The sequence below is a fragment of the Oncorhynchus gorbuscha genome, linkage group LG03 (assembly GCF_021184085.1).
Source record: "Oncorhynchus gorbuscha isolate QuinsamMale2020 ecotype Even-year linkage group LG03, OgorEven_v1.0, whole genome shotgun sequence".
Taxonomy (NCBI): Eukaryota; Metazoa; Chordata; class Actinopteri; order Salmoniformes; family Salmonidae; genus Oncorhynchus; species Oncorhynchus gorbuscha.
The window spans coordinates 55,544,655-55,569,013 of record NC_060175.1 but is presented as its reverse complement, the minus strand read 5'-3'; the positions used below and the strand labels follow the sequence as shown (position 1 = coordinate 55,569,013).

Genomic DNA, 24,359 nt, shown 5'->3' with positions numbered 1-24,359 from the left:
ATTTGCTTGCCTACAGAAAGTGTCTTGTCTATCTGTGAAAGTTGTAAAAGAGTCATCAAAAGGTGGAGGGTCTCATTCCACTGTCTTTACTGGTGCCCTAAAAGCCCAAACTGCAGAGTCAATCTCAGATTTCAGACAGAGCCTCATGGGCCTTAAGAAACAGATCAATGATCGATACAATGATTTAGGGCATCTTTCAGGCCATATATCGACTACTTCGGTATTGATGGAATTACCAGATGGTATCTTTTATCTCCCAAACTATTAAAAGGATGTATATCAGCTATACTCAAAAGGCAGATGGCTAATTGTTTTTTTGGGGGACTCAGTCAGGCTTTTGAAATGTGGTAGTGCATGGGCAGTCATCCGCTTAGAATGTCATTCACTGACAGACATTAGAAAGATATTTATAACCTGTCAGAAATGTCCAGTTGATCAGCTAGCCCATGTTAGCTAGCAGGTTAGTTCAGCTAACTAGCTATCTACATCTTGTACTTGTCATGGCCAGATCACGTGCCAGGGGCATTGAACCCCAGGGAGTCCCAATTGATTTTGTTGAGTCACTCAGGTATCATACGAACACACATAAGATATGGCAAAATGTGTAGAATTGCAGGAAATTAGCTTAAAAACTGCAGAATTTTAACTCCGTCCCATGGCAAAATCTGTAGAATTGTAGGAAATAAGCTTTACAACTGCTAAATGTTCTCTAGACCAACAAGAGTGGTGTGAAATTATTTTCAAAGTTTGGGTTCCATGGGTTGTGATTTGGAGGTTTGTTACTTCGCCAATAAATTACAATATCCATCCGGACCTTTGCCAATTTGTGTGACCAGACCTTCTGAAATAGTAGTATCCCCACTGTATATTATATAGAGTCTATAGGTTACCAGTGTTTCTACATGGTGTATGGGTGGGGGTCCATTTACAGCAGTGTATTGTTATGTACTGACAATATGTTTAAAAAAAAGTTTCACTAACACAGACAGCTTAAAACCTCTTAAGGATCGGCCTAAAATGACATACCGAAATATAACTACCTGAAGCAAGGATATGCATATTCTTGGTACCATTTGAAAGGAAATACTTTGAAGTTTGAGGAAATGTGAAAGGAATGTAGGAGAATATAACACATTAGATCTGGTAAAAGATAACACACGTTTTACGACTGATCCAATGAACCAATGCATTTCTGTTCAAAATGTTGTATCAAGACTGCCCAAATGTGCCTAAATTGTTTATTAATAACTTTTCAAAACTGTGCACTCTCCTCAAACCATAGCATGGTATTCTTCCACTGTAATAGCTACTGTAAATTGGACAGTGCAGTCAGATTAACAATAACTTAAACTGTCTGCCAATATCAGATTTTTTTTCACCTTTATTTAACCAGGTAGGATAGTTGAGAACAAGTTCTCATTTGCAACTGCATAGCATAGCAATTCGACACATACAACAACACAGAGTTACACATGGAATAAACAAAACATAAAGTCAATAATACAGTAGAACAAAAGAAAACAAAAAGTCTATATACAGTGAGTGCAAATGAGGTAAGTTAAGGAAATAAATAGGCCATGGTGGCGAAGTAATTACAATATAGCAGTTAAACACTGGAATGGTAGATCGGCAGAAGATGAATGTGCAGGTCGACATACTGGGGTGCAAAGGAGCAAAATAAATAAATAAATAAATACCAGTATGGGGATGAGGTAGGTAGATAGATGGGCTGTTTACAGATAGGCTAACTACAGGTGCAGTGATCTGTAAACTGCTCTGACAGCTGGTGCTTAAAGCTACTGAGGGAGATGTGAGTCTCTAGCTTCAGAGAGTTATGCAATTCGTTTCAGTCATAGGCAACAGAGAACTGGAAGGAAAGACGAATTGGCTTTGGGAGGAAGGAGGAATTGGCTTTGGGGGTGACCAGTGACATATTCCTGCTCGAGTGCGAGCTACGAGTGTGTGCAGGTATGGTGACCAGTGAGCTGAGATAAGGTGGGGCTTTACCTAGCCTGGTTTGGCGACGAGTATGAAGCGAGGTCCAACCAACGAGAGCGTACAGGTCGCAATGGTGGGTAGTGTATGGGGCTTTGGTGACAAAACGGATAGCACTGTGATAGACTGCATCCAGTTTGTTGAGTAGAGTGTTGGAGGCTATTTTATAGATGACATCACCGAAGTTGAGGATCGGTAGGATGGTCAGTTTTACGAGGGTATGTTTGGCAGCATGAGTGAAGGATGCTTTGTCTATGTCCGGGAAATGTTCTTGTTACTTACAACCTCATGGTAATCGCATTAGCCTACGTTAGCTCAACCGTCCCACAGGTTACCCTTCAATCCTGAAGAAGTTTTAATTCAATTGCTGTTAGAGGCACATTGTCTGTGGTAAAAATGAAATGGAAAAGCTAATTTGTGTAAATGTTTGGTATGAAATTGTTTTGAAAGGAGGATATGATTTCACACAGCTTTACATATTGAATCATACACATGACTGTGGGCCCACATTTACATATAGGCCTCATCCATTGCCATGATATCATGGAATGGGATACATGAAACTGTTAGAAAACTTTACACTCGAACCCCCAGCACTTAAAGATAAAAAAAATATGATGTGAAATGCATCATACCAGCTGTATTTCTATATTTTGAAAGTTAAATATACTGAAAACTTGATTGCTGACACAGAAAACATTTTGGAACTATATCACCAATGGACTAATGAAATAAATACAAAAATATCATTTTGGGGTTTGCTTCAATCCTCTCAGACATGTCAAATGATTTTTATCAAACTACAATAGGATTTGATTGACACAGTGGGATTGACATATCTGCACTAGCATTGAGTTCTCAACCACGTAACATCACGTGGCAAGGCTTACAATGAATAAAAAGTAAACTCTTACACGACAGTGGACCTACCATATCCAAACAACGGCCATGGGTCCTAAGGTCCCGGATTCATTCAAGCTATTCCACTCAGCTCTTAGTCCAAACACAGTAAGCCCTTTGTCTTATACAACCTTAATTCTTCTCATCACCAACATCCAGGTAATTATTTCTAAAAGTAACATCATTAATACCTTCCTGAGAATTGGCTCTGTGCACCGCTTTTTTAGGTGCGATGTGTGTTGATTGATATGATGTGAAAGCGGGGGTGAGGGCATGACTCATGACCTTACTGACAGGCTTCTAACCCCTGCACTCTTAGAAAAAGGTGCTATGTGGAACCATACAGGGTTCTTTGGTTTGTCCTCATGGGGGAGCCTGTTTTGGTGCTTGGTAGAGCCCTTTGCAGACAGTTCTACCAAAAACCGTATATGTAGGGTTCTTCGTAGAACCCCCTGTATATGGTTCTACCTAGAACCCTCTGTGAAGGGTTCTAACAAAAACAATATAATCATTCTAAAGGTTCTTCCTAGAACCCTCTATGAACAGTTCCACCAGCGTTATCAGCCTTTACAATTCAATTATTTATGGCATATATTATATACACTACCAGTCAAAAGTTTGGACACACCTACTCATTCAAGGGTTTTTCTTTATTTGTACTCTCTACAATAAAAGGGAAGACATCAAAACTATGAAATAACACATATGGATTCATGTGGTAACCCAAAAAGTACCTGTTTCCTCCAGCTTCTTCACAAGGTCTTGTGCTGTTGTTCTGGGATTGATTTGCACTTTTTGCACCAAAGTACATTCATCTCTAGGAGATAGAAAGTGTTCATTTCCATTAACTGCACCTATAGTTACTAGCCTCAGAAACTGCAGCCCAAATAAATGCTTCGCACAGTTCAAGTAACGGACACATCATGGTTGAATTGCTGCAAAGAAACCATCACTAAAGGACACCAATAAGAAGAAGATACTTGCTTGGGCCAAGAAACACAAGCAATGGACATTAGACCGGTGGAAATCTGTCCTTTGGTCTGATGAGTCCAAAAGTGAGATTTTTGGTTCCAAGCACCGTGTCTTCGTGAGATGCAGAGTAAGTGAATGGATGATCTCAGCATGTGTGGTTACCACTGTGAAGTATGGAGGAGGAGGTGCGATGTTGTGAAGGTGCATTACTGGTGACACTGTTGGTGATTTATGTTGAATTCAAGGCACACTTAACCAGCATGGCTACCACAGCATTCTGCAGCGATAAGCCATCTGGTTTGCGCTTAGTGGGACTATAATTTGTTTTTCAACATGATAATGACCCAAAACACACTTCCAGGCTGTGTAAGGGCTATTTCACCAAGAAGGAGAGTGATGGAGTGCTGCATCAGATGAACTGGCCTCCACAATCACCCAACCTCAATCCAATTGAGATGTTTCGGGATGAGTTGGACCGCAGAGTGAAGGAAAAGCAGCCAACAAGTGCTCAATATATGTGGGAACTCCTTAAAGACTGTTGGAAAAAGCATTCCTCATGAAGCTAGTTGAGAGAATGCCAAGTGTGTGTAAAGCTGTCATCAACGCAAAGGGTGGCTACTTTAAAGAGTCTCAAATATATCATATATATGGATTTGGTTAACACTTTTGGTTTTGATGTCTTCACTACTATTTTACAATGTACAAAATAGTAAAATAAAGAAAAACACTTGAATGAGTAGGTGTGTCCAAACTTTCACATTTTCTGTATATCATAAGTCCTTTCGCTGAGGGCCTAGTTATACCCAGGGCTTAATTTGAGCCAGATCCTGCTGGAACAGGATCCGGTACCTTGAAGGTTTTGGACTGTTTTGTTCCAGAACCTATTTGTCAGGAATCGGTACCTCTTGTGCAATGTAAAAATCACATAACTAGATTGAAATTCACTACCTATGATCTATCCCCTTCTGCTCTGATAGACATGAGCCTGCAACTTTAATCTCTTCAGCATTGCACTTCATAATTTATTTCCTAATAGAATCATAGTTTCGCAAAGGGTTCTGGAGGAGCTGCCAAAGTTATTGAGCGACAGTACTGCTGTCTGTTCCGAAAGAACAGTGGCAAAAAAAACTACCACAGAGGATCGATAGCTTATTTTACAAATAGCCTAGCTGTGGAGTGTAGTCCGATAACAAGGCATAGCCTACAGTCGGGAACACTCGGCAATCTGTCAGTGAACAAACAGCATGCAGACAAAACTGGCTATTCGCAGTATTTCAAAAAGCCTTCAATCGTTGGGAAACAAAGGTTAGAAAGCAAATGGCTCCTGCTGAAAGAGAAGACTCTAATATGTCAGCTGTAGGCTAGCAAAATATTTGATCACCTTCCAAATATTGTTTTACAGAGTAAAACAAGAGAGAGGCTTTTCGAATGAGAGCATAGGCCAACACCAGCAAGTGAGCTGCGCATCATCGGGAGAGTCAGTGAAACTGGAAAACATTTTTAGGACTATCATTTCCTCTTCATATTGTAGCATACAATATGTGTCTCCACACACCTAGCCTAGGCTAATGATGGATTCAAGACAAGGTCGTTTTCATTGATCTCAGATTCTCAGTCAGCGTCAAAGTAGTGTGTCATTTCGATCATTTGTGCAGTATTATGGTGCTTTCAAGACAACTGGGAAATCTGGAGGGGGAAAAAATGAATTATGACGTCAGTGATCTTCAGGTTGGAAAGTCTGAGCTCTAGAAAGAGGCCAGAGTTCCTCCCTTGGAATTCCGAATTGGATGACCGTTCCAAAAAGAATAATCCCAGTCGGAGTTTCCCAGTTGTCTTGATCACACTGAAGTCAAAAGTCAGAGATTTCCCAGCTCAGAGTTCCTAGTTGAATGCGGCATTAAAACAGATTACGCCAAAGTCTCCAGTCATGTAAAGAAATATGAATTGTGTTTATAAAAGACCCAAAATTTACCGGACCCGAGGCCACATAAAAATGTTTCCCATGTGTGCAACCTCTGTAAGTGCCTCTACTCGTCTATGCCACAAAGCAAATGCGATGCGATGCATTCAAAGCTTTATTTTAGAGGTAATACTTTTCTCATGAGTTCCGGTACATCGGAGATCCCCAGGTCACCCCACTCTTGCTCTCACTTTTTGTTTTGTTCCGGCACTTCCCGATTACAAAATAAGCACTGGTTAAACGCTAACACAGTTGTGTTAGGAAACCCCTGGTTTACAGGTCACATCAGGCATGCGAGACCCATTGTACTGACTTGTAAAGTTATGTGTAATTCCTATTGGAATCCAGCCAGAGTTATGATATTCAACAAGAGGAATCACCCGCAACATGAATTCAGAATCACTGCCAGAATAGGGAGGCTTGAATAATGAAAGAACCTCAATGATCTAAATTGGAACAACCATCCCAGTAACCGGTGCAATAAGTCTGACTACTAACAGATTGGTTTAGTTTTGTTTATCTTTGTGTAGCATAAACTTTCATCAACCAATCAATGTACAGTTGAAGTCGGAAGTTTACATACACCTTAGCGAAATACTTTTAAGCTCAGTTTTTCACAATTCCTGACATTTAATCCTAGTAAAACTTCCCTGTCTTAGGTCAGTTAGGATCACCACTTTATTTTAAGAATGTGAAATGTCAGAAAAATAGTAGAGAGAATTATTTATTTCAGCTATTATTTCTTTCATCACATTCACAGTTGGTCAGAAGTTTACATACACTCAATTAGTATTTGGTAGCATTGCCTTTAAATTGTTTAACTTGGGTCAAATGTTTTGTGTAGCCTACCACAAGCTCCCACAATAAGTGGGTAAATTTTGGCCCATTCCTCCTGACAGAGCTGGTGTAACGGAGTCAGGTTTGTAGGCCTCCTTTGCTCACACACACCTTTTCAGTTCTGTCTGCAACTTTTCTATGGGATTGAGGTCTGGGTTTTGTGATGGCCACTCCAATACCTTGACTTTGTTGTCCTTAAGCCGTTTTGTCTCAACTTTGTAAGTATGCTTGGGGTCATTGTCCATTTGGAAGACCCATTTGCGACCAAGCTTTAACTTCCTGACTTATGTCTTGAGATGTTGCTTCAATAAATCCAAATAATTTTCCGTCCTCATGATGCCATCTGTTTTGTAAGGTGCACCAGTCGCTCCTGCAGTAAAGCACCCCCACAACATGATGATGCTACCCCTGTGCTTCATGGTTGGGATGGTGTTCTTTGGCTTGCAAGCCGCCCCCTTTTTCCTCCAAACATAACGATGGTCATTATGGACAAACAGTTATATATTTGTTTCATCAGACCAGAGGACATTTCTCTTAAAAGTACGATCTTAGTTACAAACCGTAGTCTGGCTTTATTATGGCTGTTTTGGAGGAGTGACTTCTTCCTTGCTGAGCAGCCTTTCAGGTTATGTAGATATAGGACTCGTTTACTGTGGATATAGATACTTTTGTACCTGTTTCCTCCAGCATCTTCGCAAGGTCCTTTGCTGTTGTACTGGGATTGAATTACACCTTTTGCACCAAAGTACATTCATCTAGTCGACAGAACATGTCTCCTTCCTGAGTAGTATGATTGCTGCATGGTCCCATGGTGTTTATACTTGCGAACTATTGTTTATACAAATGAACGTGGTACCTTCAGGCATTTGGAAATTGCTCCCAAGGATGAACCAGACTTGTGGAGGTCTACATTTTTTCTCTGGGGTCTTAGCTGATTTCTTTTGATTTTTCCATGATGTCAAGCAAAGAGGCACTGAGTTTGAAGGTATGCCTTGAAATACATCCACAGGTACACCTCCAATTGACTCAAATGATGTTAATTAGCCTATCAGAAGCTTCTAAAGCCATGACATAATTTTATGTGATTTCCAAGTGGTTTAAAGGCACAATCAACTTCTGACCCACTGGAATTGTGAAATAATCTGTCTGGAAACAATTGTTGGAAAAATGACTTGTGTCATGCACAAAGTAAATGTCCTAACCAACTCGCAAAAACTATAGTTTGTTAACAAGAAATTTGTGGAGTGTTTGAAAAACAAGGTTGAATTACTCCAACCTAAGTGTATGTAAACTTCCAACTTCAACTGTATATACAAAAACAGATATTAAAACAAACCATTTAGAAAATCACCGTGCAATAGGGCATAGGTCACAGATGTCCTCATTTTGAAGGAGACTTCACAAAACAAACTGTCCCGAACGAACTGTTGGAGCTACAAACAAAAATGTCACCAATATTAAAAGGGGAGACGCTCATGAAGAAGGTGTCAGTTGTTCTGCTCTATGATACACACACGTTTTCTTACATCTCTCAGATATAGGATAGACATTTCAAAACCTTCTTCCTTATGATTCAGTGTTTTAATGTCTGTTTTGCCAATTATCAATGTGTTATTCAATGCGTTTCTACTGTATGGGCTATAACCCATTCACATTTATACTGAAAACTGGAAGTATATACTGTGTATATACATATATATATATATATATATATATATACTGTGTATATACATTCATATATATATACAGTGGGGGAAAAATTATTTAGTCAGCCACCAATTGTGCAAGTTCTCCCACTTAAAAAGATGAGAGAGGCCTGTAATTCTCATCATAAATACACTTCAACTATTTTAAAAAATCCAGAAAATCACATTGTAGAATTTTTAATGAATTTATTTGCAAATTATGGTGGGAAATAAGTATTTGGTCAATAACAAAAGTTTATCTCAATACTTTGTTGGCAATGACAGAGGTCAAACATTTTCTGTAAGTCTTCACAAGGTTTTCACACACTGTTCCTGGTATTTTGGCCCATTCCTCCATGCAGATCTCCTCTAGAGCAGTGATGTTTTGGGGCAGTTGCTGGGCAACACAGACTTTCAACTCCCTCCAAAGATTTTCTATGGGGTTGGGATCTGGAGACTGGCTAGGCCACTCCAGGACCTTGAAATGCTTCTTACGAAGCCACTCCTTCGTTGCCCGGGCAGTGTGTTTGGGATCATTGTCATGTTGAAAGACCCAGCCACGTTTCATATTCAATGCCGTTGCTGATGGTAGGCTTTGTTACTTTGGTCCCAGCTCTCTGCAGGTCATTCACTAGGTCCCCCCGTGTGGTTCTGGGATTTTTGCTCACCGTTCTTGTGATCATTTTGACCCCACGGGGTGAGATCTTGCGTGGAGCCACAGATCAAGGGAAATTATCAGTGGTCTTGTATGTCTTCCATTTCCTAATAATTGCTCCCACAGTTGATTTCTTCAAACCAAGCTGCTTACCTATTGCAGATTCCGTCTTCCCAGCCTGGTGCAGGTCTACAATTTTGTTTCTGGTGTCCTTTGACAGCTCTTTGGTCTTGGCCATAGTGGAGTTTGGAGTGTGACTGTTTGAGGTTGTGGACAGGTGTCTTTTATACTGATAACAAGTTCAAACAGGTGCCATTAATACAGGTAACAAGTGGAGGACAGAGGAGCCTCTTAAATAAGAAGTTACAGGTCTGTGAGAGCCAGAAATCTTGCTTGTTTGTAGGTGACCAAATACTTATTTTCCACCATAAATTGCAAACAAATTCATTAAAAATCCTACAATGTGATTTTCTGGATTTTTTTTCTCATTTTGTCTGTCATAGTTGAAGTGTACCTATGATGAAAATTATAGTTAATAAATTATATTATTATAGTCCTCTTTTTTGCACCACTATATATATATATATATATATATATATATATATATATATATATATATATATATATATATATATATAGAACCCAAAACCATTCTGGGATTTTATAAGACCACTGAACAAAAACCTACTACTTAAATAACACAATGCAAATTCCATTGAATAGAGCCCATAATCAATGTTCATGGATGTCACCTATTTACAGAACCATGTAGCTAAAGTCCTTGGTGAAAAAATGTCACTGAGCCCTGTAGTCTAGTGTTTGGGTGTATCGTGCCCCACTCCCGTTGTCTCTCTGTGGGCGGTGGTGATGGGGAACCTTTTCAATGACGGCCTAGGAACAGTGGGTTAACTGCCTGTTCAGAGGTAGAACGATGGTTTTTCAGTTCTGTACATTTTCTAAATGAAACTCACTAGGCAAGTCAGGGGAACATTTGAACTTGCAACCTTTCGGTTACTAGTTCAACGCTCTAACCACTAAGCTACCCTGCCGCAGTGAACTTGCGCAATTTCTTAGGATATAAAGCAGTTTGCGTTTTCTTCATTTCACCTGTCACATTATTTTACATTATGAAGCTTACCATAGTTCTCCTGAACAGCGGAGCCAGTCACGTGTTTCTTTGTAAATAGCACAACGGGAGAAAGCGGAAGCTGGTGAGTCCAGCTATGTATTTTATTTAAGTTTCCAGAAAATTGGAACGGAAATGGCGCCACACCAAACTGGAAGTCTTCCGACGAGCTTGGAAAGACAGTACCGTGCAGTACCGAAGAGCCCTTACTGCTGCTCGATCATCCTATTTTTCTAACTTAATTGAGGAAAATAAGTACAATCCGAAATTCCTTTTTGATACTGTTGCAGAGCTAACTAAAAAGCAGCATCCCCAAGAGAGGATGGCTTTCACTTTAGCAGTGATAAATTCATGAACTTCTTTGAGGAAAAGATTATGATTATTAGAAAGCAAATTACGGACTCCTCTTTAAATCTGCGTATTCCTTCAAAGCTCAGTTATCCTGAGTCTGCACAACTCTCCCAGGACCTAGGATCAAGAGAGACGCTCAAGTGTTTTAGTACTATATCTCTTGACACAATGATGAAAATAATCATGGCCTCTAAACCTTCAAGCTGCATACTGGACCCTATTCCAAACTACTGAAAGAGCTGCTTCCTGTGCTTGGCCCTCCTATGTTGAACATAATAAACGGCTCTCTATCCACCGGATGTGTACCAAACTCACTAAAAGTGGCAGTAATAAAGCCTCTCTTGAAAAAGCCAAACCTTGACCCAGAAAATATAAAAAACCATCAGCCTATAACGAATCTTCCATTCCTCTCAAATATTTTAGAAAAGGCTGTTGTGCAGCAATTCACTGCCTTCCTGAAGACAAACAATGTATACGAAATGCTTCAGTCTGGTTTTAGACCCCATCATAGCACTGAGACGGCACTTGTGAAGGTGGTAAATGACATTTTAATGGCATCGGACCGAGGCTCTGCATCTGTCCTCGTACTCCTAGACCTTAGTGCTGCTTTTGATACCATCGATCACCGCATTCTTTTGTAGAGATTGGAAACCCAAATTGGTCTACACGGACAAGTTCTGGCCTGGTTTAGATCTTATCTGTCGCAAAGATATCAGTTTGTCTCTGTGAATGGTTTGTCCTCTGACAAATCAACTGTAAATTTCGGTGTTCCTCAAGGTTCCGTTTTGGGACCACTATTGTTTTCACTATATATATTTTACCTCTTGGGGATGTTATTTGAAAACATAATGTTAACTTTCACTGCTATGCGGATGACACACAGCTGTACATTTCAATGAAACATGGTGAAGCCCCAAAATTGCCCTTGCTAGAAGCATGTGTTTCAGACATAAGGAAGTGGATGGCTGCAAACTTTCTACTTTTAAACTCGGACAAAACAGAGATGCTTGTTCTAGGTCCCAAGAAACAAAGAGATCTTCTGTTGAATCTGACAATTAATCTTAATGGTTGTACAGTCGTCTCAAAAAATAAAACTGTGAAGGACCTTTGCGTTATTCTGGACCCTGATCTCTCTTTTGAAGAACATATCAATAGCATTTCAAGGACAGCTTTATTTCCATCTACGTAACATTGCAAAAATCAGAAACTTTCTGTCCAAAAATGATGCAGAAAAATGAATCCATGCTTTTGTCACTTCTAGGTTAGACTACTGCAATGCTCTACTTTCCTGCTACCCGGATAAAGCACTAAATAAACTTCAGTTAGTGCTAAATACGGCTGCTAGAATCCTGACTAGAACCCAAAAATTTGATCATATTACTCCAGTGCTAGCCTCTCTACACTGGCTTCCTGTCAAAGCAAGGGCTGATTTCAAGGTTTTACTGCTAACCTACAAAGCATTACATGGGCTTGCAACTACCTATCTCTCTGATTTGGTCCTGCCGTACATACCTACACGTACGTAATTGTCCCTAGAATTTCTAAGCAAATAGCTGGAGGCAGGGCTTTCTCCTATAGAGCTCCATTTTTATGGAACGGTCTGCCTACCCATGTCAGAGACGCAAACTCGGTCTCAACCTTTAAGTCCTTACTGAAGACTCATCTCTTCAGTGGGTCATATGATTGAGTGTAGTCTGGCCCAGGAGTGGGAAGGTGAACGGAAAGGCTCTGGAACAACGAACCGCCCTTGCTGTCTCTGCCTGGCCGGTTCCCCTTTTTCAACTGGGATTCTCTGCCTCTAACCCTGTTACGGGGGCTGAGTCACTGGCTTACTGGGGCTCTCTCATACCGTCCCTGGAGTGGGAGCGTCACCTGAGTGGGTTGATTCACTGATGTGGTCATCCTGTCTGGGTTGGCGCCCCCCCCCCCTTGGGTTGTGCCATGGCGGAGATCTTTGTGGGCTATACTCAGCCTTGTCTCAGGATGGTAAGTTGGTGTTTGAAGATATCCCTCTAGTGGTGTGGGGGCTGTGCTTTGGCAAAGTGGGTGGGGTTATATCCTTCCTGTTTGGCCCTGTCCGGGGGCGTCCTCGGATGGGGCCACAGTGTCTGCTGACCTCTCCTGTCTCAGCCACCGGTATTTATGCTGCAGTAGTTTATGTGTAGGGGGGCTGGGGTCAGTTTGTTATATTTGGAGCACTTCTCCTGTCCTATTCGGTGTCCTGTGTGAATCTAAGTCTGCGTTCTCAAATTATTTCCTTCTCTCTTTCTTTCTCTCTCTCAGAGGACCTGAGCCCTAGGACCATGCCCCAGGACGACCTGACATGATGACTCCGTGCTGTCCCCATTCCACCTGACCGTGCTGCTGCTCCAGTTTCAACTGTTCTGCCTTATTATTATTCGACCATGCTGGTCATTTATGAACATTTGAACATCTTGGCCATGTTCTGTTATAATCTCCACCCGGCACAGCCAGAAGAGGACTGGCCACCCCACATAGCCTGGTTCCTCTCTAGGTTTCTTCCTAGGTTTTGGCCTTTCTAGGGAGTTTTTCCTAGCCACCGTGCTTCTACACCTGCATTGCTTGCTGTTTGGGGTTTTAGGCTGGGTTTCTGTAAAGCACTTTGAGATATCAGCTGATGTACGAAGGGCTATATAAATAGATTTGATTTGATTTGAGTTACAGTAACTAAAGTAATAAGGGGATATGGCATCATATAGTGTTAGCTTTCTGCCATGTTTGAGAAGTCAAATTGCGATGAGTTATCTGTACAGCTGCCACTGGTATCTTAATTTCCTTTAGTTTTTTCTCCTCTCCGTTCTTGGCCCTAACGGTAATAAAGTGTGATTTCATGTCTAGATGAGATACAGCTGTTGTCAGATTGACGTCAAATGTTTTTTTTGTGTGTGTTTTTTTTGCATTTTAGCTAACCCTAACAATTTTCCTTATCTTATCATAATTCCCCTAACCTGCTACATGAATTACCATAATCTGCTGGGTAAGTTCACGTAAACCTGCTATGAAAAATACATTTTTACAAAAGCTCTATCCCTCAAAATGTTGTTCATTTGCACAATCAATGTCTTTCATTCACACGCGCTTACATTTGCAAACTCGCCAAAAATGACATTCGGTAGATACTACCTATACTTGTATAACTTTATGAGCTAGATTGCCTGTCTTTGCAATTAGTTGATTTTCGGTTGTGCTCGTTAGCATATATGACTAGCAAGCTCTATGGAAATGCACTTGTAGTTGTGCTAATTTTGTTAGCATTCTATATAGTAATCGACGCCCAATGGGCCTTTTTTGCATTTTAAGCGACTGATTGTGTACTAAAACGGTAATACCTTAAATCAGGGGATGAGAAAAGGATGGTATGGCGATGTGGAAAATCTGGACGATATGAAAATCTGGATACCTCCCTACCCTAGTACTGTAACAGCCACCTGCACCCCAGGCCACATGCCTCTATGCCTGCCTGCCTCTCTGTCTCCCTCTTTGAGAGAGAAGGGGTATACATTATTAACTTGGCTAAAATAAAAAGGTCTGCCTCATCCAATCCCTCAGCACAATGAATAATGGAGAAGGCAGCTCAAGTACAGGTGTTTGGTGAGTCAAACACTGGGTCGTGATGGATGGCTCTGGGCCCACTGTGTCACAAACAACCCCCTCCTAACCCACCCCACGCACACCCTAAAGCACAGACACACATAGCCTCTATTAATCTCTGGAAGTCACCCTATCCTGCCCTGAACATCCACCTGCATGGCTCAGCTTGTTTATTGTTGAGGTTCATCTTCTCTTTTTTTGCCAATGTTTTGCTTCCTCGCTGACTCTCTCAAAGTTACATCCAAGACTACTCAAATGTTTTCAAGGACAGGCCCCGACCCAATCCTGTTCTCTTATCCAAGTGCCAAATGCAAGTGGGTCAGAAGGAAGCACGAGAGTTTTCTGTACACCAGTAGGCAGGCAGGAAGAGATGTTTAAGGATAATGTTGGCGCTCCTAGGTGGGCATGTTTTCAGCCCCTGTCGGAGCTGGGAAATACAGTAGTCTTAGCCTTAGACGTGCATGTCCTATTTCAGGAGGCTTATTGTTCATCTTCATCACTAGAGACCACTGTCAAGCTGTCATATGTACACTATATATACAAAGGTATGTGGACACCCCTTTAAATTAGTGGATTCATCTATTCCAGCCACACCCGTTGCTGACAGGTGTATACAATCAAGCACACAGTCATGCAATCTTCATAGACAAACATTGGCGGTAGAATGGCCTTACTGAAGAGCTACTGAAGAGCTTAGTGACTTACAACGTGGCACCGTCATAGGATACCACCTTTCCAACAAGTCAGTTCATCAAATTTCTGGCCTGCTAGAGCTGCACTGGTCAACTGTAAGTGCTGTTATTGTGAAGAGGAAATGTCTAGGAGCAACAACGGCTCAGCCACGAAGTGGTAGGCCACACAAGTTTACAGAATGGGACCGGTGAGTGCTGAAGCGCATACCACATAAAAATAGTCCTTGGTTGCAACACTCACTATCAAGTTCCAAACTAAGTTCCAACGTCAGCACAAGAACTTCATCGGCAGCTTCATGATATGGGTTTCCACGGCCGGGCAGCCACACACAAGCCTAAGATCACCATGCACAATGCCAACCGTCGGCTGGAGTGGTTTAAAGCTCGCCGCGATTGGACTCTGGAGCAGTGGAAACGCGTTTTCTGGAGTGATGAATCAGGCTTCACCATCTGGCAGTCCGATAGACAAATATGGGTTTGGCGGATGCCAAGAGAACGCGACCTGCCCAAATGCATGGTGCCAAGTGTAAAGTTTGGTGGGGCTGTTAGTAAGCCCCTTAGTTCCAGTGGAGGGAAATCTTAACACTACAGCATTTAATGACATTCTAGGCCATTCTGTGCTACAACTTTGTGGCAAAAAGTTCAATTTTTTTATTTAACCAGGCAAGTCAGTTTAGAACACATTCTTATTTTCAATGACAGCCTAGGAATATTGGGTTAACTGCCTGTTCAGGGGGAGAATGACATATTTGTACCTTGTCAGCTCGGGGTTTGAACTTGCAACCTTCCGGTTATTAGTCCAACACTCTAACCACTAGGCTACCCTGCCACCCCAGGGTCATTTGGGGAAGGACCTTTCCTGTCTCAGCATGACAATACACCCATGCACAAAGTGAGGTCCATACAGAAATGGTTTGTCGGTATTGGTGTGGAAGAACTTGACTGGCCTGCACAGAGCCCTGATCTCAACCCCATCAAATACCTTTGGGATGAATTGGAACACAGACAGCAAGCCAGGCCTAATCACATAATATCAGTGCCGACCTCACTAATGCTCTTGTCGCTGAATGGAAGCAAGTCCCCACAGCAATGTTCCAACATCTAGTGAAAAGCCTTCCCTACAGAGTGGAGGCTGACACGGCAGCAAAGGGGTGACCAACTCCATATTAGTGCCCATGATTTTTGTAATGAGATGTTCGACGAGCAGGTATCGGCATACTTTTGGTCATGTATTGTACGTCAGAATGACACTTTTCTACAAAAATTGAATTGGATGAATAAGTGCATAAGTGCGTATGTGGTGGTCTCTCCATGCAATCTCTAGATACTGTTCTTTCAATATACATATATATTTTCAGTATCTCAGTAGAATTTTGCCTTTTTGATCGTATTTGCGTCTAGCAAATTCAAAACATGTACTTTATGCGTGAGCACAGCAGTTTTCTAGAATATTGAACTGTTGGCTTTCATACTTTTCAAATTCTCAGCGCAGCTCAAGCAATTTCTACAACTGAACACATTCAAATGAAGAGAGGACGTGTACCGGAAAAATTCCACTTAGGAATTTGCAGAGAGTTGCGGTTTGGGCTGTGTATGTCAGCGGATGGTGTCTCAGAGCCATGTAGCTAACGTCACAATGGGACGCCGGACTATCGCATCTCAGCATCTGTTGACTTTGACTTATACTTTACAGCTGGTTCTGTAGAAGATAAATCAACAACTTTAGTTACTGAAGATTCTATGTCATGGCGGGCTTTAGTGGAAGCAAAACCTGTTGTGTGTGTGTAATAGGAGTGTGAACTAACATTTCAAAGAAATTGGGATTGTTAACATACCTTTTTTTAACCTAAAATCACAGAATTAAAATCATTTTACAGTTATCAAAAAACTACCACACTACTAAAAAATACAAAAAAATGCTGAGTTAAAAACAACCCAGTGCTGGGTAAATAGTGGACATACCACAAGTTGGGCTATTTTTGACCCAGAGAGTTGGGTCACTTATTTGGATTATTGATACACCAGGTCAGATCAGAAGACTGGAGGTGTGGCTTAGTAGGGGCATGGCCTTCAGATAGTTTGTTTTGGCCACCCGTGAGAGTACATTTATTTCCCTTTAATCTGTTCTGTTTTATTGTCAACACATATTTTGATTGTTCACTGAAACTGTAGTTTAATGATGTTTACTCTAGGTGATTTTCTCAAGTGCCTATGTGTATCCTAATGTTGGGATAGTTAGCATTTTGTTATGATACCTAAATAATAATGTTATTAATTGTATATTAAAATATGTCATGTGCAAGAATATTGAAGGGACATTAGAATGTGTAGTGTATAAACATAAATTACATTTACTCTCACAGATTGCCAAAAATGATGCAACAATGATGTAAAGTTAATAGGATAGTATGCATCTGTCAAATTATTTGCTATGGATATAAAGCACTCCACACGTCATTGTCATTCACAGTTGGAAAAACGGCAAGGGAAGGCAAGCGATGGTAGCGAAGTGCTATCTGCATTGGCTATCCGGGCTATCTGCATTGTGTCCCGCCACCCACCACCCACTCTTTTACGCTACTGCTACTCTCTGTTCATCATATTTGCATAGTCACTTTAACCATATCTACATGTACATACTACCTCAATCAGCCTGACTAAACGGTGTCTGTATGTAGCCTCGCTACTTTTATAGCCTCGCTACTGTATATAGCCTGTCTTTTTACTGTTGTTTTATTTATTTACTTACCTATTGTTCACCTAACACCTTTTTTGCATATTGGTTAGAGCCTGTAGGTAAGGTTTACTACACCTGTTGTATTCGGCGCATGTGACAAATACACTTTGACTTGATTTGAAGTCCTTTTGGGCAATACTTTGAAAGGTTAAATGAGAAAGAGATGAAATGTAAACTTTGCCAGGTGGAATTTAGGTACAGTAATGGTAGTACAGGTGCAATGCTTAACCATCTACAAGGGATGCACCATGAGACTCAAACAGTTTCTGGCAGCAGCGCATTAGACAGCTTCATACGCAAGAAGTGTGATAAAGGACGGAGTGAAAGTAATCACAGTGCTGATTACAGAAATGATTGCAGGTGATATGCCGCCATTGTCAATGGTTGAGGATATCAGCTTCAGTTCCCCAATGACATATCTTCCTTGAACAAAAAATGTAAATGCAACATGTATAGTGTTGGTCGCATGTTTCATGTGCTGAAATAAAAAAATCCCAGACCATTTCCATATACTCAAAAAGCGTATTTCTCTCAAATGTGGTGTACAAATTTGTTTACACCCCTCTTACTGAGCACTTCTCCTTTGCCAAAATAATCCATCCACCTGACAGCTGTGGGATATCAAGAAGCTGATTAAACAGCATGTACATTACACAGGTGCACCTTGTGCTGGGGACAATAAAAGGCCACTCTAAAATGTGACCAACCGGCATGATTCGGTATTATGTAGCAAAATTTGAAATTGTGTTTCTTACATTGGATAAAATGAGAGTCTTACAGTTGAGTAACACAGACTGGTGGTCCAAAAAAGCATAACTGGTGTATTTTAACACCATAAACCCATCTGTTTAAAAATAAAGTTTGTATAGTTCAATCTAGCAAACCAGGCAAATAAAATCAACTTTCTTAGTAATGTTTAGGTTTGTTTATAGGTTGTTAGCTAGCTAGCTAACATTAACTACAAGATAAGGGAGAGCTAATAAGAGAACATAGCTAATGGCTATGAGTGTGACGAAATAAAAGCAGGGCATTCTACCATAGAATATTTTTTAACTTGGACACTTTCATTGATCTAACGTTATATCCTAATTTGACTTTGGTCCATGTTGTTCTTCAAATTACCATCTCTGATAAACCCACACTATATCAAATCAACCTTTATTTGTAACATGCACAGGATACAGAAGGAGTAAACCCTACAGTATAATGGTTACTTGCATAGTGGTATCTTCTGTTTAGACATGTAGCTAGCTAGCTAGCTAGCTAAGCAATGAACCAAACTCTCAACTCATAATGTTACAAAGATAACCAACTAGGTTCGATGTTAGCTAGCTTGCTTTCATTAGGCTGTAACTAGCAATGCAAATGGCTCTGAGATACGAATAATATTACTACACAGATCCTACACGTAATGTTAGCTAGCGAGTAATCCGTTGATCTGTTTAACACACCCTCTCTTACTACATGACTCCATGCGCCATTCCACAGTTCTGATGTCCTCACCACCACTCCACAATGCAGAAAATAGTCAAAACAAAGAAAACCCCTCAATTAGTAGGTGTGTCCAAATTCCTGACTGGTACCACAGATAGCCGTACACATGTGTGCCTTGTCCCATAGGCCCAGGGCTTATCAGCTAAAACCCTGGGTCTGGCTCCCCAGTGGGTGGGAATTAGCCCCTAATCTATGCCCTTGAAGGCCTCCCCTCCCCTTGCCTCCCCTCCCCCTGTCATGTGAAATCCATAGATTAGGGGATTCTTCATTTATTTCAATTGACTAATTTCCAAATATAAACTGTAACTTAGTAAAATATTTGAAATATTTGCATGTTGCGTTTATATTCTTGTTCATTATATGACTACGGTAGATAGAACTGCATTGCCCCCTAGCGGTCATTCGCAACAGGACCATATTCTGCATTGTGAATTCAAGTGGAATTTTTTGCATTTTTCATATCATTTCAACTGAAAAACATTTTTTGGGGGCAGTTTAAACGTTAACAAAAAGTGTGTCACATCCCTAGTGTGTTTATGTGTGTGTGTTTGTGAGCACATGTGCCCTGTGTGCGTGTGTGTGTAAGTGCACATGTGTACACGTGTACACTTATGAGTACATACAGTGCCTTCGGAAAGTATTCAGACCCCTTGACTTTTTCCACATTTTGTTATGTTACAGCCTTATTCTAAAATATATATATTTTTAAATCCCTCATCAATCTACACACAAAACCCCATAATGACAAATCGAAAAGAGGTTTTTAGACATTTTTGCAAATGTATAAAATAAAATAAATGTATGTGTTATAACGGCGCATGTGATGCATTTTCTTACATTATGCACCCACCTTCGTCGTCTTTACTTTGTTTCCTGTACTGCAGCTCCAGCCTTTCAGGTCAGGCAACACTTTACACTCCTCCCCATCCATACATGGATGCATCTGGCACCACCACTTCTGTGCAACTATGGATGCTGCAAGAGGCAAAGAGAGAGGAATGCAACCAGTTAATATGTGCACATCACAAGGCAGTGAAAAGACACTTCCTCTACTAGAATACTGTAACAACTGAACCCACAACAAGACATCTGTTTCTACAAACATGTCAGTGAGAGTGAAGCCTTTTGATCCATGACTGACAGTAGAGTAAAGAGAGATCCTCCATGAGTGCGAGCTGACTGCCTGGCTTCCTGACTGACTGGCTGAGCTGTGTGTTTCCAAGAGTGAATTACAGGGTGTGGGTCAATGTTAAGCTGATGAATAAAGTGGCAGGAGGGCAAAACACAGACTGGCACAGTGGGAGCAGAACAGGCCTCCAAGGTCTACAGCTGCCTCTGAGGAGGTTGGCAGAGGCTAGGGTTTCCCTTGACATTTCTAAAGCTTCAGTCAGTGGTGTCAAGGTGGGAGGAAGCTACTGTCAGAGCCATTACAGTACAGAGGATAGGGATCGATTCACCTGTCGCAGGGGCCTCTGTTGACATGATATTAAATGACCTGGCCCACTATACTTCAATGAGCAAGCGCATCAGCACGCCAGGCTTTATTGTTTCCAGTGATAGACAGACAGCAGACAGCCTGAAACGTAAGTTCAGTGTACAAATATAACATGATGAACAGGAATGACATTTACTCTCACTGGTTGCCAAAAATACCTCCCTGAAAGCCACAACTCCAATAGGCCAAGCCTCCTGAAAATAACCTATTATAAACAAGATACCCATCTGCTGGGTCAACGCAGAATGAAAGTGAATACAAACCCAACGGATGATTAAAATAACGCATGTTTGGGTAATCCAAAGCCTGGCATATTTAATGTGATGCTTCCAGAGTTGTTTTTACACCCGTGAGAGTAAATTTTATTAATGTTCATCCTGTTAATTTTTTACACTGCAAATATCAATTTCCCTTTAATATTTTATTATAACATTATATTACACAATTCTGTAAATATTATAACAAATTGCTAAATTTGCCAACTTTGGAAAATAACCCTGTCCAATATTTACCTAAATTGGGATGTTTTTAAACTTTTTTTTTTTGATTTTCCAGCATTTTGTTTAGATTGATCGGTAGATGCAGGAAAATGTATTAGTGACTAAACATAATAGTAGAAGAAAATATCTTACCCAAGTCAAATTTTGAATTGTTGATGATTGATAATCATTTGAAACCGCACAAATTCTGAGTGATACATGTGTGATACAAGACCGATTTTGGAACAGTGTACTGCCAATTCCTGTGTTGCTAATACTGTCCTGCCAATAAAAATATATACAGTTGAAGTCGGAAGTTTACATACACTTAGGTTGGAGTCATTAAAACTTTCTTCGCAACCCCTCCACAAATTTCTAGTTAAAAAAACTATAGTTTTGGCAAGTCGGTTAGGACATCTACTTTGTGCATGACACAAGTAAATTTTCCAACAAATGTTTACTGAAAGATTATTTCACTAAGTTAACTGTGCCTTTAAACTTTAAAAATTCCAGAAAATGATGTCATGGCTTTAGAAGCTTCTGATAGGCTAATTGACATGATTTGAGTCAATTGGAGGTGTACCTGTGGATGTATTTCAAGGCATACCTTCAAACTCAGTGCCTCTTTGCTTGACATCATGGAAAAATCAAAAGAAATCAGCTAAGACCCCAGAGAAAAAATGTAGACCTCCACAAGTCTGGTTCATCCTTGGGAGCAATTTCCAAATGCCTGAAGGTACCACGTTCATTTGTATAAACAATAGTACGCAAGTATAAACACCATGGGACCATGCAGCCGTCATCCTGCTCAGGAAGGAGACGCGTTCTGTCTCCTAGAGAGTGCAAATCAATCCCAATACAACAGCAAAGGACCTTGTGAAGATGCTGGAAACAGGTACAAAAGTATATATATCCACAGTAAAACGATTCCTATATCGACATAGCCTGAAAGCCTGCTCAGCAAGGAGGAAGCCACTGCTCCAAAAACGCCATTAAAAAGCTAGGCTATGGATTGCAACTGCAAATGAGGACAAGGATCGTACTGTTTGGAGAATTGTCCTCTGGTCTGATGAAACAAAAATATAACTGTTTGGCCATAATGACCATCGTTATGTTTGGAGGAAAAAGCTTGCAAGCCGAAGAACACCATCCCAACCGCGAAGCATGGGGTGCTTCATGGCAGCATCCTGTTGTGGGGGTGCTTTGCTGCAGGAGGGACTGATGCACTTCACAAATAGATGGCATCATGAGGACGGAAAATTATGTGGATATATTGAAGCAACATCTCAAGACATCAGTCAGGAAGTTAAAGCTTGGTCGCAAATGGGTCTTCCAAATAGACAATGACCCCAAGCATACTTAAATGTATGCACACATGACTGTAAGTCGCTTTGGATAAAAGCGTCTGCTAAATGGCATATATTATTATTATTATTATTATTATTATTATTACTTACAAAGTTGTGGCAAAATGGCTTAAGGACAACAAAGTCAAGGTATTGAGTGGCCATCACAAAGCCCTGACTTCAATCCCATAGAATATGTGTGGGCAGAACTGAAAGTGTGTGTGTGTGAGCAAGGAAGCCTACAAACCTGACTCAGTTACACCTGTTCTGTCAGGAGGAATGGGCCAAAATTCACCCAACTTATTGTGGGAAGCTTGTGGAAGGCTACCCGAAACGTTTGACCCAAGTTAAACAATTTAAAGGCAATGCTACCAAATCCTAATTGAGTGTATGTAAACTTCTGACCCACTGTGAATGTGACAAAAGAAATAAAAGCTGAAATGACTACACTACAATTATTCTGACATTTCACATTCTTAAAATAAAGTTGTGATCCTAACTGACCTAAGACAGGGATTTGTTTACGAGGATTAAATGTCAGGAATTGTGAAAAACTGAGTTTAAATGTATTTGGCTAAGGTATATGTAAACTTCCGACTTCAACTGTATATATATAAATAAAGAATGACCGTACCGTCCACACAAGATGGAGCCGCTCTTGTTGTCCCGGCAACCTGTCCGGGGAAGCAGGAACATTTGACCGTCTGGGATCTCTCCTCAATCTTGTTCTTGTTGCAGCAGCGGTGGGCAGCAATCACTTCACAGGTCCCTGCTTTGACATGCACTGCAAACACAAACAGAGATGGCTCTATGTTCATGGCTCCATGTACATCCACCCAGCTCCTGCAGACAGCAGACCACGTAGGCTAAAGCTGTGTCTGTAAGGACATATCTCAAATTACCCTATTCTCCTTAATGCACTATGCATGTTTGATCCATGTTTGACAAGAGTCACATAGGGCTCTGGTCAGATTAGGGCACTATAGAGCACTAAATAGGGCAGGGGTATTCAAATCGTACGAGTTCCAGAAACTGCTGGTTTTCTGTTCTACTTGATAATTAATTGCACCCACCTGGTATCCAATTCTAAATCAGTCCCTGATAAGAGGGGAATCATTTTTTTAAAGCAGTGGAACTGGCTTTGAAGTCCATATTTGAACCCTACACAGAGTGTATGGCTGCGTTTACACAGGCAGCCCATTTCAGATATTTTGCTAATTATTAGCATTTCTGATACCAATCTGATCTTTTCACTAATGTGTAAACAGCAAAGAAACACATGGAATCTGATCTTTTGACTTTAGATTTATACTGCCTCCAAATGGCTGCGTTTACACAGGCAGCCCAATTCTGATATTTTTTTTCGGCAAGATCTGATTGTACAAAATACCAATTAGTGAAATAAACATATGAATTTGACTGCCTGGTGAAGCGCAGCCAAAGTAGATCTGAATCCTGATACAAACTTGATCCTCTTTATGCAACCTCTGTTTAGATGTGAATATCAGTTTTTATTGTAGAACATGACCTGCCGTTGCCATGAAAACCACCCCATAATTTTAAAGGAATAGTGACAGGCAATAAGCATTCCATCTGTGTGCTACTTCAGAGGCTACATCAGTGTGAATGCGCAAATCTGATGGGTCACATGTAAAACTGGATATACCGTAGAAAGAAAATCTGATTTGGGTTCTTATGGTGGCTGTGTAAACAAAACATAAAATATACAATCTTTATATGTACAGTGCCTTCAAAAGGTATTCACACCCCTTTACTTTTACCACATTTTGTTGTGTTATAGCCTGAATTTAACATTCATAACATTTAGATTTTTATAACTGGCATACACACAGTACCCCATAAAGTCAAAATGGAATTATGTTTTTTTTTTACAAATTAATAAAGAATGAAAAGCTGAAATGTCTTGAGTCAATAAGTATTCAACCCCTTTGTTATGTCAAGCCTAAATAGGTTCAGGAGTAAAAATGTGCTTAACAAGTCAGATAATAAGTTGCATGGAATA

General features: G+C 40.6%; 1 protein-coding gene across 2 annotated transcripts in view; it reads right to left on the bottom strand.

Annotated features, from left to right (window-relative positions):
• tafa3a (TAFA chemokine like family member 3a) overlaps positions 1 to 24,359 on the bottom strand; it is a 207,403-nt gene that overhangs the window by 6,373 nt on the left and 176,671 nt on the right. Inside the window, exons 3-4 of one of the 2 annotated variants that reach the window (XM_046343018.1) lie at positions 22,971 to 23,120; positions 19,854 to 19,991 (exon numbers count right to left, since the gene is read on the bottom strand). In XM_046343018.1, coding sequence (XP_046198974.1) covers positions 19,855 to 19,991; positions 22,971 to 23,120 — 287 coding nt within the window. In that variant the 3' untranslated portion in view covers position 19,854. The remainder of the gene's footprint in view (positions 1 to 19,853; positions 19,992 to 22,970; positions 23,121 to 24,359) is intronic. The other variant, XM_046343019.1, reaches the window with a different exon arrangement.